Source organism: Phalaenopsis equestris, unplaced genomic scaffold (assembly GCF_001263595.1).
Source record: "Phalaenopsis equestris unplaced genomic scaffold, ASM126359v1 Scaffold000086, whole genome shotgun sequence".
Classification (NCBI taxonomy): Eukaryota; Viridiplantae; Streptophyta; class Magnoliopsida; order Asparagales; family Orchidaceae; genus Phalaenopsis; species Phalaenopsis equestris.
Genome location: NW_018164528.1, coordinates 237,294 through 251,638, shown reverse-complemented (window position 1 = coordinate 251,638; position 14,345 = coordinate 237,294). Strand labels below are relative to the sequence as shown.

Here is a 14,345-nt window from a genome sequence, read left to right as displayed (position 1 = left end):
TCAGCTTTGTTAACTAAACTGGCCCGCGACAAGCACTTTAACCTTTGTCGAGTAAGTTTAGTGTAGCACCAACACATCTAACCTAGTGTCAACCATTAAAAATGAAGAATTAGGAATTTTGTACTAATTATAGTATGGATTTGACCTAAAACCGTCGACAAGATTTGTTATTTACATCAAATTATCATATTTAAAAAACTTGACACTTTTGACTCATAAATCTAGAATTGGATAAAATACGTCTCTTTTAATATGTTATTCGATTGAAAGCCGTTTACAAATCATTTGTTACCTGGATTTGTATACCTCAATTTGTTGAAATATTGATTGACCAAGTATGCAACTTAGATCAGTAAGTCTAGTGTAGGAACCATACATATGCACTCTAGCATCAATGTTTAAATATCTTACGGTTAGGGTTTTAAGCTTAGTTTAACCTTGAACAATATTTCACACGTTTAGTCTTTTTGAGTCTGTTGGTGTTGAAACTGACACCGTTATAATGTAATCAAGTTCATTAACCTAGCAAATAATGGGTAGTTAAGCAGGGTAATGCTTCGGGATAGTAAATCTGAGCAATGGTATGTCCTCTAACAACCTCTTCCTCAATTTAGTCCATAAAAAACACAAGTGTTTTCCTTTCTTAGGTTCACTAGTTTACTGACTAAACCAGCCTCGAAAAAAATTGGTGCTTTGGCTTAGTTGTTCAGTTGAAACATCTATCTGTTACTCTAGTCTCAGTCATTAAATACATAAAAGTTAGGTGTGTGATGTCTATGTTTAGTGTGAATTAAACAACTTAGGCCAACATGCTTTAATTGATGGTGAAGTGTACCCTTTGTGGTACCATCCTGAATTTTCTCAAGTTTGTTATTTAGTTGAATTGTTGGATTCGATAAAACAATGTTCAGGAAAGTAAACCGAGTTTTGGAACTAGCCTCTTAGGAAACTTTCTTGGTTTAACCATTAAAACCTTGACAAAACAAATAAATTTTCTCTCCATCTAGGTTCATTAAATCTTTTCATCAAGATTGATTCACCAGGTCAATACCATAGTCATGTAAGTCTAGAGTAGAGCAAAACCACTACTCTCTAATGCTAGTCATTGGATACCCATATGAGAACCCTTGGAAACCCACCGCCTATATTTGACTTCTAAGATATCGATTAACTCTCAGGTTAGATCTGAATTCATATGGTTTTCTATCCTATTCCTATCATATTATTCACATCTTTGGTCGGATGTGAGCCTCTATGTTTTCTACACTAATATGTTCAAGTTTATCAAATAAACCTTCTTTTGATTAGCTCTCATATTCGATGTTAATCTTTGTGATTTTTATCTTAATGTGTTCATGTTTAATTAACTTTTTTTAATTAATTCACGATGTGGGTCCCTGTGTTTTTTATTCTAATTTAATCACCTTGTTCACCTCTTATATTGGATGTGAACCCCTATATTTTGCATCCTAATGTGTTTCAGTAATATTAACTCAAATCCCTAGTGCGAGCCTTTAGTAGATTCTATTGATGGGAAACATAAGAAACATAAAACTTAAAGTTTCTAAATCTCAAATAATCAAGCTTTCGAAATCCAAATTTCTTAATTACACAAACTTTAAAACATCAAAATTCTAAAAGAACAAATTAAAACTCCAAATCCTCAAACACAAACTAAACTTCAAATGCTCAAAACCTCAAAACCTAAGAGGCTACTTGGGATCAATTTTTGCTTTATGTTTTTTGTTTTTAAAAACAAAAAAAAAAACATAAAACAAATCGATAAATAATGTTTGTTTATCTTTTTTTTTTCTTAATTTTATTTTTAAACAAAAAATTGTTGTTTTCAATAGACCCAACAAAGAAAAAAAAATATATTTTTACCTGTTTCAAAAACAAACTTTTTAACCCCCTTGTCTCCCTCGCATGACCACGAAGGAGTAGGGCTTGAGAGCAATCTTCTGTGTCTCGAGTCCTTGAACTATGACAATCGCACCTTTGCGGTGACTTCCCCTTTTCCGCTACCACTGCTCTTCTCCTTCTGTTTCCTTTTTGTCCCGCTTGATCTATTCTTTCTCCTTTTCTGGGGCATCCTGAGACCAAAGGCATTCAAAAATCAAATCCAACAAGCACAAGTACTCCGCTGTGTGGTCCCTCACTGACGCCGGTAGCCATCACCTTCAAGCTATCATATAATTGTCTTTGCTTTAACCATGGCAACACAAGATGGATGTCGCTAGCTAGCTAGGGATTTTCTTGTTGTTATGTTTGGGGATTCCAAAATTTTTTTACTAGTTGTGCTTTTCCAGTGTGGTAATTTAAGGGTTAGTTTATTTTCTTCTCATCTCTTATTTCTTTCACTGAAATACAATTTTTGTAATTTCATATGATCTTAAGTTGAATTGAATCTCATTGTGATGCATGCTTATTGACACTTGCAGGTTTCCATTTTCAAGTAATGGGAAGCTTTAGACGGGGGTTCAGTGCAGTAGCCACAACTAAGTTGCTTGTTATAAATGGTCCATACATAGAAGCAGCATTCAAGGATGTCATGGCGGTCTCTAGGAATGAGAGCCCAAATTATGTTCTCAATGCAACAAAAAATAAAAGATAAGAATACCCAATCAAATATATATTATATTTTTTTGTTTTTAAAAATAAATAAATCATAACAACATCAAGCATGTTTTCTTAAAAGAGAAAATGAAAAATAAAACAGACTAAAAACAAAAAAAATAAACATAAAGTGATCCTAAATGGGACCAAAAATCAATACTTCATTCCTCTGAACACTTTTCATAGCTAAAAACTTAAATAATGAATAGCAATACCCTCATTCCGATTTTAGTTCAATGTCTCTATTAACACCAATATGTGTGTTGTACTTTGTACAATCAACCATAAATATTGAGAGTCCATAAGATGACCTCACTTTTTGGTTAACATTTTCCTTGGCTTATATCCAGATTAACCTACTTTAGCTAAAAATTAAACTGAACCCTAACAAGCCTCAATTTAAAATTTGACTTAACAAAAATCAAAATCAAGTAAGCGAAAACAAAACCAAATACAATCAACTTCAACAAAATCCTAAAAAATGAACTAAAAATCAATTTTAACCAACAAACACCCGGCATTATTTTTTCCTCCACAAATTATCTTTAGGCTTGAAACTTCATTCTGAAAGTTGAATGATGTTTATTAATTTTCTCAACTTCTGACTTTTTGTTTATAGATTTGGAGGTGCCTTTAATCATAGTACATATGCACATTATGTAACTGTACGACATATCAAACTACAATTAAATGAGTTGCAGACTTGGTTCATTGGTTCCCATGTTAGTTAACAAGCAAGCTCTTAGTTTCCCTGCCTGAGCTGCGAGCTAGCAAGGGTCCAGGGTAGACTAATTGGCTTTGCTGAGCCGATTCTTGGATGGATCTTACTAGAATCTATTCGTGGGCTTCCTGGCCGGTTAATAGGTAATGCCTAAGTTACTACGTATTTGAGTGTACAATCATGAATGTAAATTGGCTCTCAAGCCGTTTTGATCCAATTAAAAAATTGAGTTTATGGGAACCATGGATGGGTTGTAAGAACTGCTAATTGAACCACTTAACATTTAAGCAAGTGTGGTAAATCCAATTTGAAAAAAAATAATGATATTTATATCATCAAAATTGAAGCGTTTATTAGATTAAATTCATCTTTCACTAACTCAATAATCGATCTAACTCTATAACCTTTGATTTATACGAAGCATCATATTCTTTTGTTATTAAGTATTATATGGATACCTACTTCTAGATAATTGTAATATCCAAATCGTTTATATTTATAAAAATAGCTTAAAGATAGTTTTATTTTATGATATATATCATTGAAATCATGATTAGTAGAGTAAAATTATCAGCTTTCTCTATGACGATTTACTGAATCTTTAATACTTAGTTGTATCACCCATAAAAAAATTAATTTATTGATCTATTTTAATTGCATATGCAGTAAATTTTTAAATAAGTTAAAGGGGCATTAACATATATATATCTAACAATTAATCTCTAAATTTTATATTCATAACCCAAAAAAATTAATCAAATTTTTAATCAAATTTTTAAATAAATGAGCCGAGTTATTAGCCAAATTTTTAATCAAAATTTTCTCAAGCTGATTTTAAGCCACATCTAACTCTAAGGCTCAGTTTATTCACTGCGGCGACGTTTTGAAAATACCTTCTCAATGTTGGAAATTGCGTTTGAACAGCTTATTAGTTGGTTTTTTACATTAAATGCGGAGCGAGGGTTGAACCCCGCAGGCCACCCGCGGTCCGCATTTTTAGATAAACGGCTTATTTGGATAAGGGCATTGATTAAGCTAGGGCTGTGAGTTTTGAAATCGGATTGTTAACAGCCTAATTTCGGTTTGTTGTAATCGCATCGCCGTGCTGCCGTCTGAAAGCATTTTGTTCCTGCTAGCGGGGACAGAAATGCCTTTTAATGTGGTGGCTGCACAGAAGAACAGAGTAACTTATCAGTAACAGTTAACTATGGTTTCTTCACTCCGCTGGCTCCATTCCTCTTCATTCTATTGTCAAAGGTATTCTCTTCACTTGTATCGGAGCCTGCTTCCACTTGAATGCCACCGCGCTCCTAACATGTTCGATGAAATGCCAAGCTCAGGTTTGAACTCAGGAGAACTCAAGGCGCTGTTCGAGATTTGCGGCTTCTTCGAGGATGGGGCCTGTCCTATTTTAGCCTTTACCCAAGTCCATGGTATTGTTTTCCTGCAAAACTGTTGCTGAGGTTGCATCACAGGAATCGCACAAAACCTCTAGTTGCTTCTGGTTTTGATGCCGTCGAAAGTCTACCGAGGCGAGTTTTTTAGCTTTTCATCGATAGCATATTTGTGAATTTCTTACGGAATGGATTTTTAGTTGATACCTTTGAATTTAAGCTTTGTTTTTTCACAAATAGTTTGGGCATGATTTTGCAGAATGATGCATTATCATCTATGAAATGGAAATTAAGACTGTTTTTAATCATTCTTCTTTCATTTGATGTTATGTGCGTATGGAGTTTATCTGATTGCTCAATTAAAGCGGCGGGTTCTAAAGAAGTAAAAAATTTAGTGCTGCTTTGAAACTTCTGATCCTAGTGACAATTCCTTTTCATCTGCAATGTTTTGCTTCCACTTCAAAAATATTGAATTGGTTTTGAATAAGTATGTGAAGTTTCTCTTAAGTGTTTCAAATATAATTTAGATTTACTACTTTGATGGTGTTATAGGGAATCTTCAAAATTAAATTTCAGGATTGGCAACTCAAACAGCATTTCCACTTAGATTAAGTTCTGGACTGATAATTAATCTGATTGTAAAATCTTTCTGATTCTTGAATAACAGATTTGTTTGTTGTCAACAGATTGAAGATGTTCTGCAATTCTGATTTGAAAATACATGATAGGGATGAGTTTGTGAGTCAGTTGCAAGAATTATTGACCCAAGTTAAAAGCATGATCAAAAGTGGGAACAAGGAGGATGCCATACATGTTCTTCAAGCAAATTATGAAACTGTGAAAGAACAGGTGGATGATGGTCATGTAGGCATAGAGCAGGCTGCTATATTAGACACTCTAGCTCTGGGATATATGGATATTGGTGACATGAAGACTGTTGTGCATTTATTGAATCTGGTAATATTGCTATAATGATTACAATATTACTCTTGCATTCATGATATATGTTTTACATTCGAATTGTTAAAAATAATTTAATTGAGGGCCATGTATTGATTTATAAAGTTAAAATATAAATTTTGTTATGAACTCAAGCAAAGTCAACTGGCAAAATTAGCGTTAAGGGGAGCAACATTAACAAGTCTTAAATTATTGTGGTAAATTTAATGAGATGGCAGTAAACATGGTCTTATTTTATTTCTCCAAAGTAATTGTCAATTACTATTTATCGTATTTATAGAAGAACCTTCCTCAATTGCTTTTGCTTGGCGGTCTTTCCATTTTGGAATATGTTAGTTAGTAGTGCAAGAGAGTTTCTATTAGTTAAAGTGTATAGTTGGGTAGAACAACTAGATGCACATAAATGACTATCTAGAATGTTGCTGTGGAATTACTAGATCATGAATAAGGCTTGATTAAAAACTATATATTGAAGATTATTGAGGGAGGCGATCATATGAACTATTGAGCAAATAATGGAAGTGTGGGAAGATGATTATAGCTCATCAACGTTTGTTGTTATTTAAGTCCACACTGTGGTTTATTATTCATAAGTGGTGTCAGATGTAGTGTTAAGTTGCATGCATCTGCGTTTAACGCCACTTTAGATTTTAAATCTTTTAATCCCAAGGAATGAAAGTCATACCCTTTTGTCTTCTAGGATTCTTTATGATTATGGTTCAAGTAATTGTTTGCAGAACAAGCCTTGGATTTTCCTGCAAAAATAAATTCTGATGTGGATGTGCGTTGAATTGATTATGGTCCAAATAATGCATCATTCTGCAGGATAGAAATTAATTTGTCTTCTGTTATTTTCCTGCAAAAATAAATTCTGATGTGAATGTGTTTTGAATCGATTACCTTTACCTAAGAAATGATTCCCTGAAGCCTCATTTGCATGCAAGGTATGTCTCCCATACTATATGCCTAAATTACAATGAAATCATGATTATCAACTTACAAAGCCAAATACTTATATTTCCACTAGATTCTGCCTATGCTGTTCTAATTTTCTTTTGAGGAATAACATCATAATTTCTTTTTGCGGTTTAAATCTTCATCATACCCTTAGAACCTTTGCTTTCTAGTTCTTTATGTGCTATTTATTTAGCTTAACTGATATGCAGTTCATTTTAGAATATTGAGCTGAACTATTCCAAATGGAAAGGTATTATGCCTATCAATTTTTCTCATATTTCTATTTTAGGGTTATATTATCTAACTCCTTAGACTTTTCTTTTAAATGCGTATACTAAATCAAGCAAAAAAAATCTATATGATTACACTTGCAAAGTCTCCATGCTATTGCATGTCTGTTATTTTGACATATTTTCTTTCTGAATAACAGCTGAAAAGTATAACATCTTGTGTAGAAGATGATCAACCACTATTGGACTCAATATTAATGCACATGGGAAGCATGTCTTTGACAAATGGGAAGTTTGATGATGCTGCACTTATGTATGAAAGATGCCTGAAAATTTTAGAGAAAGAGTTTGGTAAGTAGCTTGTAGAATATTTTGTGATGATAATCGTGCATATTGATAATGTGAAATGAAGCTCTTTTCCATATTTTGATTAGTTTTTTAGGGGAAAGATTGTTTGATATTTCAAATTTCAACATGCTTCAAGCACAATTGAAACTTTTAAGTTTATTAACATAAATAAGTGTTTAGGTTGCTTTCTTTGTGACCTAGAGAATAGGTTTGTGCTAAAAGTGATAAGATTACATATCATCTCCTCCTTAGACCCTTCAGCGAGTTTAATGGTTGGGTGCATGATTTTTAATAGTTATAATGCTGTGCAGACTTCAATTTGTTGGAATAATGATGATGCTGATGATGATTGTTAGAAGATTGAGTGAACTTTAAAGGACTACATGTTTTTGAAATTATCCTGCTAATACAAAATGTATGTGTGCTTATATATAAAAAAGAAGAGAACAATTAAGGAAAGTATAATGAGAGAGAATATATCCTTAATACTGGGGCAATATCACAATAATAAATGTTACAAATTCCTATTATAAATAATAAAAAAATGTAGTAATTTTGATATAGTGATACTCCTTCACAAACTCAATTAGTATAAAAATAATTATGACCAAATATAACATTATAAAAAATTTTATTGCACAAACTTTTGTGAGATCACAAAAAGATTGGGATTAATCTTTGAAAGAGAGAGTAGTGCAAATCATATATAAGGAGCCGACAACAACATTTGTTTATTAAAAGAAACAAATAAAATCCTTAAATAAATGATTTGATATAAAGCATCAAAATGAGTATTAAGAAGAGTGTTGACAAAGAGTACTGATGGAATCATTTACAAAGATGTATATGTAACGAGGGTAGATAATTGTATTGCAGATGGGGAATAAAGATAGATCACATAAGTAAATAGATTTGTCATACTTTGAGGAGGCCAAATTCCTTAGCACTCAATGATGGAGACAAAGATCTCGAGGGAGAAGCAGTGATAACAATAGCTGTGCTGCAGCCAAAGAAAAGTGTGAGAGCAAATTAATAGAAGTCAGAAATTTGTGGAGTGCAACTTAGTTGGGAAGTTGTTTAAAGAAGTTCAAGGGGATTAAGGTTATGACATACCTTATTAGAGTGTAGAGAGCATTATGAAGGACATCATTAATAAATTATTTTGCTATTAAAAGCATATATATGTACACACACACACACATATATGCAAGAGAATATAATAAATATGAATGTATAATAAAGAAGATTATTGTCATTAATGGGACAATATTGCATTAAAACATGTTGCAGCTACCCATCATAATAATTGAGACATGATAATTTTGATATAGTAATAATAACAAATTTGATGATGATGATGATTGTTGTGGTATATGAAAGTATACTTCCATTTCTATTTCTATATATATTTTTCCATATAACCGTGAATAAAATGTTAGATGAAAATCTTAGTTTTAGTTCCAAATAATTTTTATAACATTTTCATAAAGTACAAAACAAATCTAACAATTTTATTAGAATATATCGTAGAAGGAAAATCATGTATCTAACTATTTCTTTGAAAAAAAAGGGCTTTATTGGTTTTAGATAGCTTTTCAAAATGAGTCATTTTGAAAATGTTTTTACAATTATCATGTCCTTTAAATGTTTTAGGCAATCATAAAAATAAAAATTCATGGAAAAGTTTTCTTGGAGCCTAGGGGAATAAGCCTTTGTACTTTTCGTATCTTGAATGTGTTGGCTTGCCGGCCAATATAATATTTTCAAATCAATATCTTAGCATTCCTTTTTATTGATAGCCAATTAAATCTAATCTGTATCACAAATCAATAATCTTTTTCTTGCTAAAGTGTGCTCGAACTCTCACATAATATGACTTGATAAAAAATGATCTCAATTACAATCTTGGATTATACATTTATTTTTTTCTAAATAAATATTCATAAATCACTATAAAAGTACTCATCAATGATTAAGTTTTATCGTTTTTTTGCATGGTACCAGATGTGGAGATTTGAGCATGGGCAATAATCTTTTTTATTCTCAATATTATGAATTTATAATTCTAAAGTAGTTATCACTAAGATTACACTAGCAAAAAAATTTACAACTTTGTTGTCAACTCTTTATTTGTATTTTGGTACAAATAATCTCCATAAATGATCAATTTGAACTTGGCAGTCTTTGTATCCCCTCGTTAATGTGGAAGGGTCGTATATAATAGTTTCCTCTTTTTAGAAATAACTTTGTTAATGTGGTACTGTTATATATAGTGTTGTAAGTCTTTTTCTTGCTTTATTTATTTTACTCATTTTCTCTTATTCTTCTGTTACTTCTTTCTTTCCTCCCTGATCGTATGTGAATGTTGACAAGCAATAAGGACTTCATAGCTTCTTGCTCATTCACTACCACCTTGAATTTAATATTTTTAGTATTTTGCTAAATGTCTTTATTTATAGGGGATGACAATCCTTTCCTCATAACTCCACTTATGGGAAGGGCAAAAGTCTTCAGATTAACTGGACGGATCTCTAAGGCGATAGCTATTTATGACCGGGCAATTAAATTATTGGAAAAAAATAGAGGAGTGGAAAGTGAAGAGCTAGTTGTTCCTCTATTTGGCCTTGGTGATCTTTATATTAGTGAAGGGAAGGCTGGAGAAGCAGAGTCTTGCTTTAGCAGGTTGGACTAATCCATATTACTTTTTGCTAAATCTGAAAAAAAACTTATATATGCTGATTATTATTGTTATTATTAATTTTTGAGATTATTTGTTCGCTTAATCTATATTGTATTATAAAGCCAATACCATTTGCCGCTTGACACCTAATCCAATGCTTAAATGGAAAATTCTTGTTTTAGGCATGAAGGGTAATAGGGTAATAGCATTGGAGGACAAAAGTAAGTTATTAAATTGAAAATTTTTTATTTTTACCATTAAAATATGTTTAGTGTTTTTTATATCTAGTAAGGAATTCTATTAGCATCTTCAATAGAATATTCAATATCCGTTTATGTTAATTTTGAATTGTAAAATTTTGTTGAAAAATTGTTGCATTAACTGACATGTAATAATCGCTATGGGTCATATTACTGAATAATTTTCATCTTTTAGTTGTTATTTTGTTTGTCTTCTTATTGTTTGATTAAACAACACAAGAGATTATTAACAATTAATAAGAAACAACCACTTATTTTTAGTATAATGCAATCTCCCATAACAACTTCAAATATCTTGTATGAAAAATATTGCGATTAACTTATAGTAAATAAATTGTTTGTGGGTAGAAAAAACTATGAAGTTTATGATAAAATTAATTTATTAGTATGTGGAACTATTGTAATTCTACTCCCTTCTCATGTTTATATACTATTTATCGGCACCATCCACTCCATAATATGGATGCTATAGTAGATTAGTACAGTTAGAAAAAGTAAGTATTGAAGGATTAGGTGAGAAAATTGGTAGATCTATAGTTAATATGATAGGTATTATTCAAAAAGAATTATATCAAATAAGTTTAAAATCTTATGTGACTTTAAAGAAGAACAAATATAAAATATGAATTCATAAATTAGTTGGGGGAAAGAGATTTATGTGTCATTAGGTTGGTGTCCTCAAGCTTTGGTGAAGATATCCCCACTTTTTCGAAGTTTGATACATGAGATTATATTAAAAGAGCTTTATAGTTTACATTACAATATAAGTACTTAGTTTGTATAAAAGATAGGATTAATGGTAATGTAGATGGCATCACGATTGTATAATTTGTATTCATTTGTTGAATAATAGAAAAAATCAAACTTTCTTAAAATCATTCTATTCCACATCATTTTGCATGAAAATGAACCATAACTCTATATTCAATTTCAACACTTAGTATAGCTTCTATATTCTCTCTTTTGTTTTTCTAGGTGACTAGATTTCGTCGAAGAAAAATCCAATATTCTTAGGTTTACCTTAATAGAGCTTAGAAAATTTGAATCTAAAAAGGCTTACATATTCAAATTCTTAGATTTATTGTATAACATTTCTTCCCATGGAAACCTTTATAAATGCTTGAGGATTCATTAAAAAACATCCCAATGCTTTTTTTTGGATTTTTCATGTGTTGAATTATCACTTAAGCAACAAATGAATTGCCTCTTTCAATGTTGAAATGGACCATCTAGAGGTTCATCATCATTAGATATGGACTTACATTCCATAGTGATATTAGCAAGCTTATGACTAAGGAGGCCCAATTCATCAAGAAATTTAGTTGCATATTTTCTATAAGCAAAATTAAATTCCAAGAAAGTATTTGAGTTATCTCAAAAATTTGGTGACAATGCGGCTTTCTAAATAGTATTTTATCTTGGAATTTATATGATTGTTGTCAATATTAAGTGGTCATATGGCAAATCCTATAAAGTATGTTTGATTAAGATAAAGTAATTTGTTGTGCGATTTCAAAGATCAATCCTAGCTAGGAACTTGCACAATTTATTATAACTGGCTCTTGAACTCTTTTCAAGGCTATAAATAATATCATCGAATAAAAGTATCTAGTTTGATTAAGATATGATTGTTGTCAACATTATGTGGTAATATGAAAAATCCTATAAAATATGTTTGATTAAGATAAAATTATATGTTGTGTGATTTCAAAAATCAATCTTAGCTTGGAATTTACATAGTTTGTTATACTAGGCTTGTGAATTCATTTTAAGGCTATAAATAATCTTATTAAGTAGAAATATCTAGTTTCTCCCCCAAAGAAGCATAACATTGGAATTGCACTATATTAATGGTGGAAGTCAGTACTTAGGAAAGCATTTGCTTAAATCCATTATAGAATTATCCAACCATAATCTATGGCCATAGACAAAAGAGTTCAAATAGAGTTTGGGGTCGTAGCTAGGGGTAATATGTTAAAATAATCAAACCTATGAACTTGAGCAAACCCTTTGGCGACCAACTAGGCTTTACAGTGATCAATTGATCTATAAAGAGAATTTTTTACCACCCCCAAGAATGGTGGGGGGTTTTAATCCTGAGTATGTTGATTAAGAAGTTCTTTAATTTCAACATCTCTTGCATGTTTTCATAAAGGTTATTTTATTATTTTTTTATATAGGCCTTGAGAATAAATAAAGAGAATAAAGATGGTATAGAAGTATATAACAAAGTAGGTGACTTTTTCAAATGAAATTTATGAGTAAATAGTATGAACAACATGTAAAACAAGCTGAAAGAGTTTGTTTAGTAAGCAAAAAGCATGAAAGAAGAAGATACAATTAAAAAATAGTGTAAGCGGCAATGCAATTCGATATATAAAGAGTTGAGATGAGTAAGGTATGATCCAAGAGCAGAAAAAATTTAGTTAATGGGGTAGCAGGTTATTAAGGCAACATACCGATATAATAGATGTTGAACATTAATATGAAATATTTGTACTTTGGAAACTTTAAGAATGTGTTGATCTTTTATTCAATGACGTCATCTTGTAAGATAAACGGGGGAAGTCTAAATTATTAATAGCATTTGTAGTGCAAAATATGTGAAATTAAGATTGCATGAATTTTAAATATTATTAGTCATAATAATTTTATTGTGGTGTACAAAAAAAATTTTTATTTCTCGATAAAATATTTGTTATACTGGCAGAACTTTCTAAGAAATAAGTAGGGAAGGGAATCTATAGAGCAACAACGAGTAAGAGTCGGTGATGAAGTATCTCGTTGAATGCCATACTAATCCTTGATGGATAGATTTTTTTGTTGTAGAGAAATTAGATTAGATTACGAGGACTATATATTGAACCTATTACTTTCTCGGAAGTAAGTAGTGGGAAAATCTCACATCGCATTTGCAATGTTTTGTAACATGACTGTAAAGTTAATATTTTGTTTTAGACTATTCAACATTCAAGTTGAATTGATAAAACCGATACTTGTCGTTTAGACAACTTAGTAGTATTATTATGGTGAGAGGAGATGCATTAATATGTGAAAATTTATCATGAGAACTAATAAATGGTATCATTAAACTTATTAGAGATTCCAATAATGGAGAAGGAATTTGCCTCATACAAGGGAAATAGATAGCCCATAGATTGAAAAGAATGTAAGGAGTTAAATTAGGGGATTGCAAATCATTGGGGAGAATAGTGAAAAATTGAGGTGCAACAAACAATGCCAACATTGAGGGCGTTGTGTGGTAAAGTAGTGGTTCGTGATTTGCATGCTGTGAATGATAGCAGGAGGCACAACTTAGGAGCAATGTGGACAAATGGAAGCAAGTAGAGCTATCAAAAGAGCTCGTTGCTTGCGAAACTCGTATTAGGCTAACTAAGAAGTCTGCTTAGATAATTATTTTGAGCTTGTTTTAATATTGACGTTAAGGGTAATTAAAGCCATGTTTGGTTGGCTTGCTATTGTATATGTATGTGTGTGTGTGTATGTGTGTGTCATTAAGTGGTTAGTAGATAGACATGATGATTTTATTAAGTTTAGCTTATTATTTGTTTATTTTCATTTATTCAAAATCGACTCATCTTGGATTCAAATTTGAATTAGTTGAATACAAACACAATGACTACGAACAAATACAAATACAAGTTGAACACAAACATGATTAACAAGTCAAGCATGAACATATAGGAAGTTAGCTCAAGTTTGGCTCATTTAAAACCTTTGATGCAAATAGGAGATATGGGAGGGATGGAGATGCACATGTGGTTTGGGTTGCAAAAGGGAGAATCAACATAGGTGCGACGTGGACATAGAACAAGTAATTGTATATGGAATGGAAGGTGCATTCGATTTGCCTTGCTTTGCTACCATCAAGGTTTTGAAAATGAACTTGGTATTGAATGAAAAGATGCAAAATTTTGATGTTCAACTAGAATGCAAATGGGTTGTGAATCAAAACGTTATAATGAATCTTAAAATTATTTAATTTCTTAAATTATTCATTTGTAATGTAAATATTAACAAAGATTAAGAGAAAACATTTATTAAAAATAAAGCATAGTTTTGATTCAAATGCATAGCTAGGTTTAAGTGTTAATTTTGGGTAAGAGAAAATAATTAGTATCAAGTTAAAGTGATATAAAAGTAAAATAAATTGAAATA

General features: G+C 31.2%; 1 protein-coding gene across 3 annotated transcripts in view; it reads left to right on the top strand.

The window, feature by feature from the left end:
- Positions 1 to 4,387: 4,387 nt before the first annotated feature.
- Positions 4,388 to 14,345, top strand: part of LOC110019901 — a 30,758-nt gene continuing 20,800 nt past the window's right edge. For all 3 annotated transcript variants that reach the window (XM_020717769.1, XM_020717768.1, XM_020717767.1), the window contains exons 1-5: positions 4,388 to 4,594; positions 4,678 to 4,869; positions 5,418 to 5,688; positions 7,079 to 7,229; positions 9,686 to 9,908. In XM_020717769.1, coding sequence (XP_020573428.1) covers positions 4,545 to 4,594; positions 4,678 to 4,869; positions 5,418 to 5,688; positions 7,079 to 7,229; positions 9,686 to 9,908 — 887 coding nt within the window. In that variant the 5' untranslated portion in view covers positions 4,388 to 4,544. The remainder of the gene's footprint in view (positions 4,595 to 4,677; positions 4,870 to 5,417; positions 5,689 to 7,078; positions 7,230 to 9,685; positions 9,909 to 14,345) is intronic.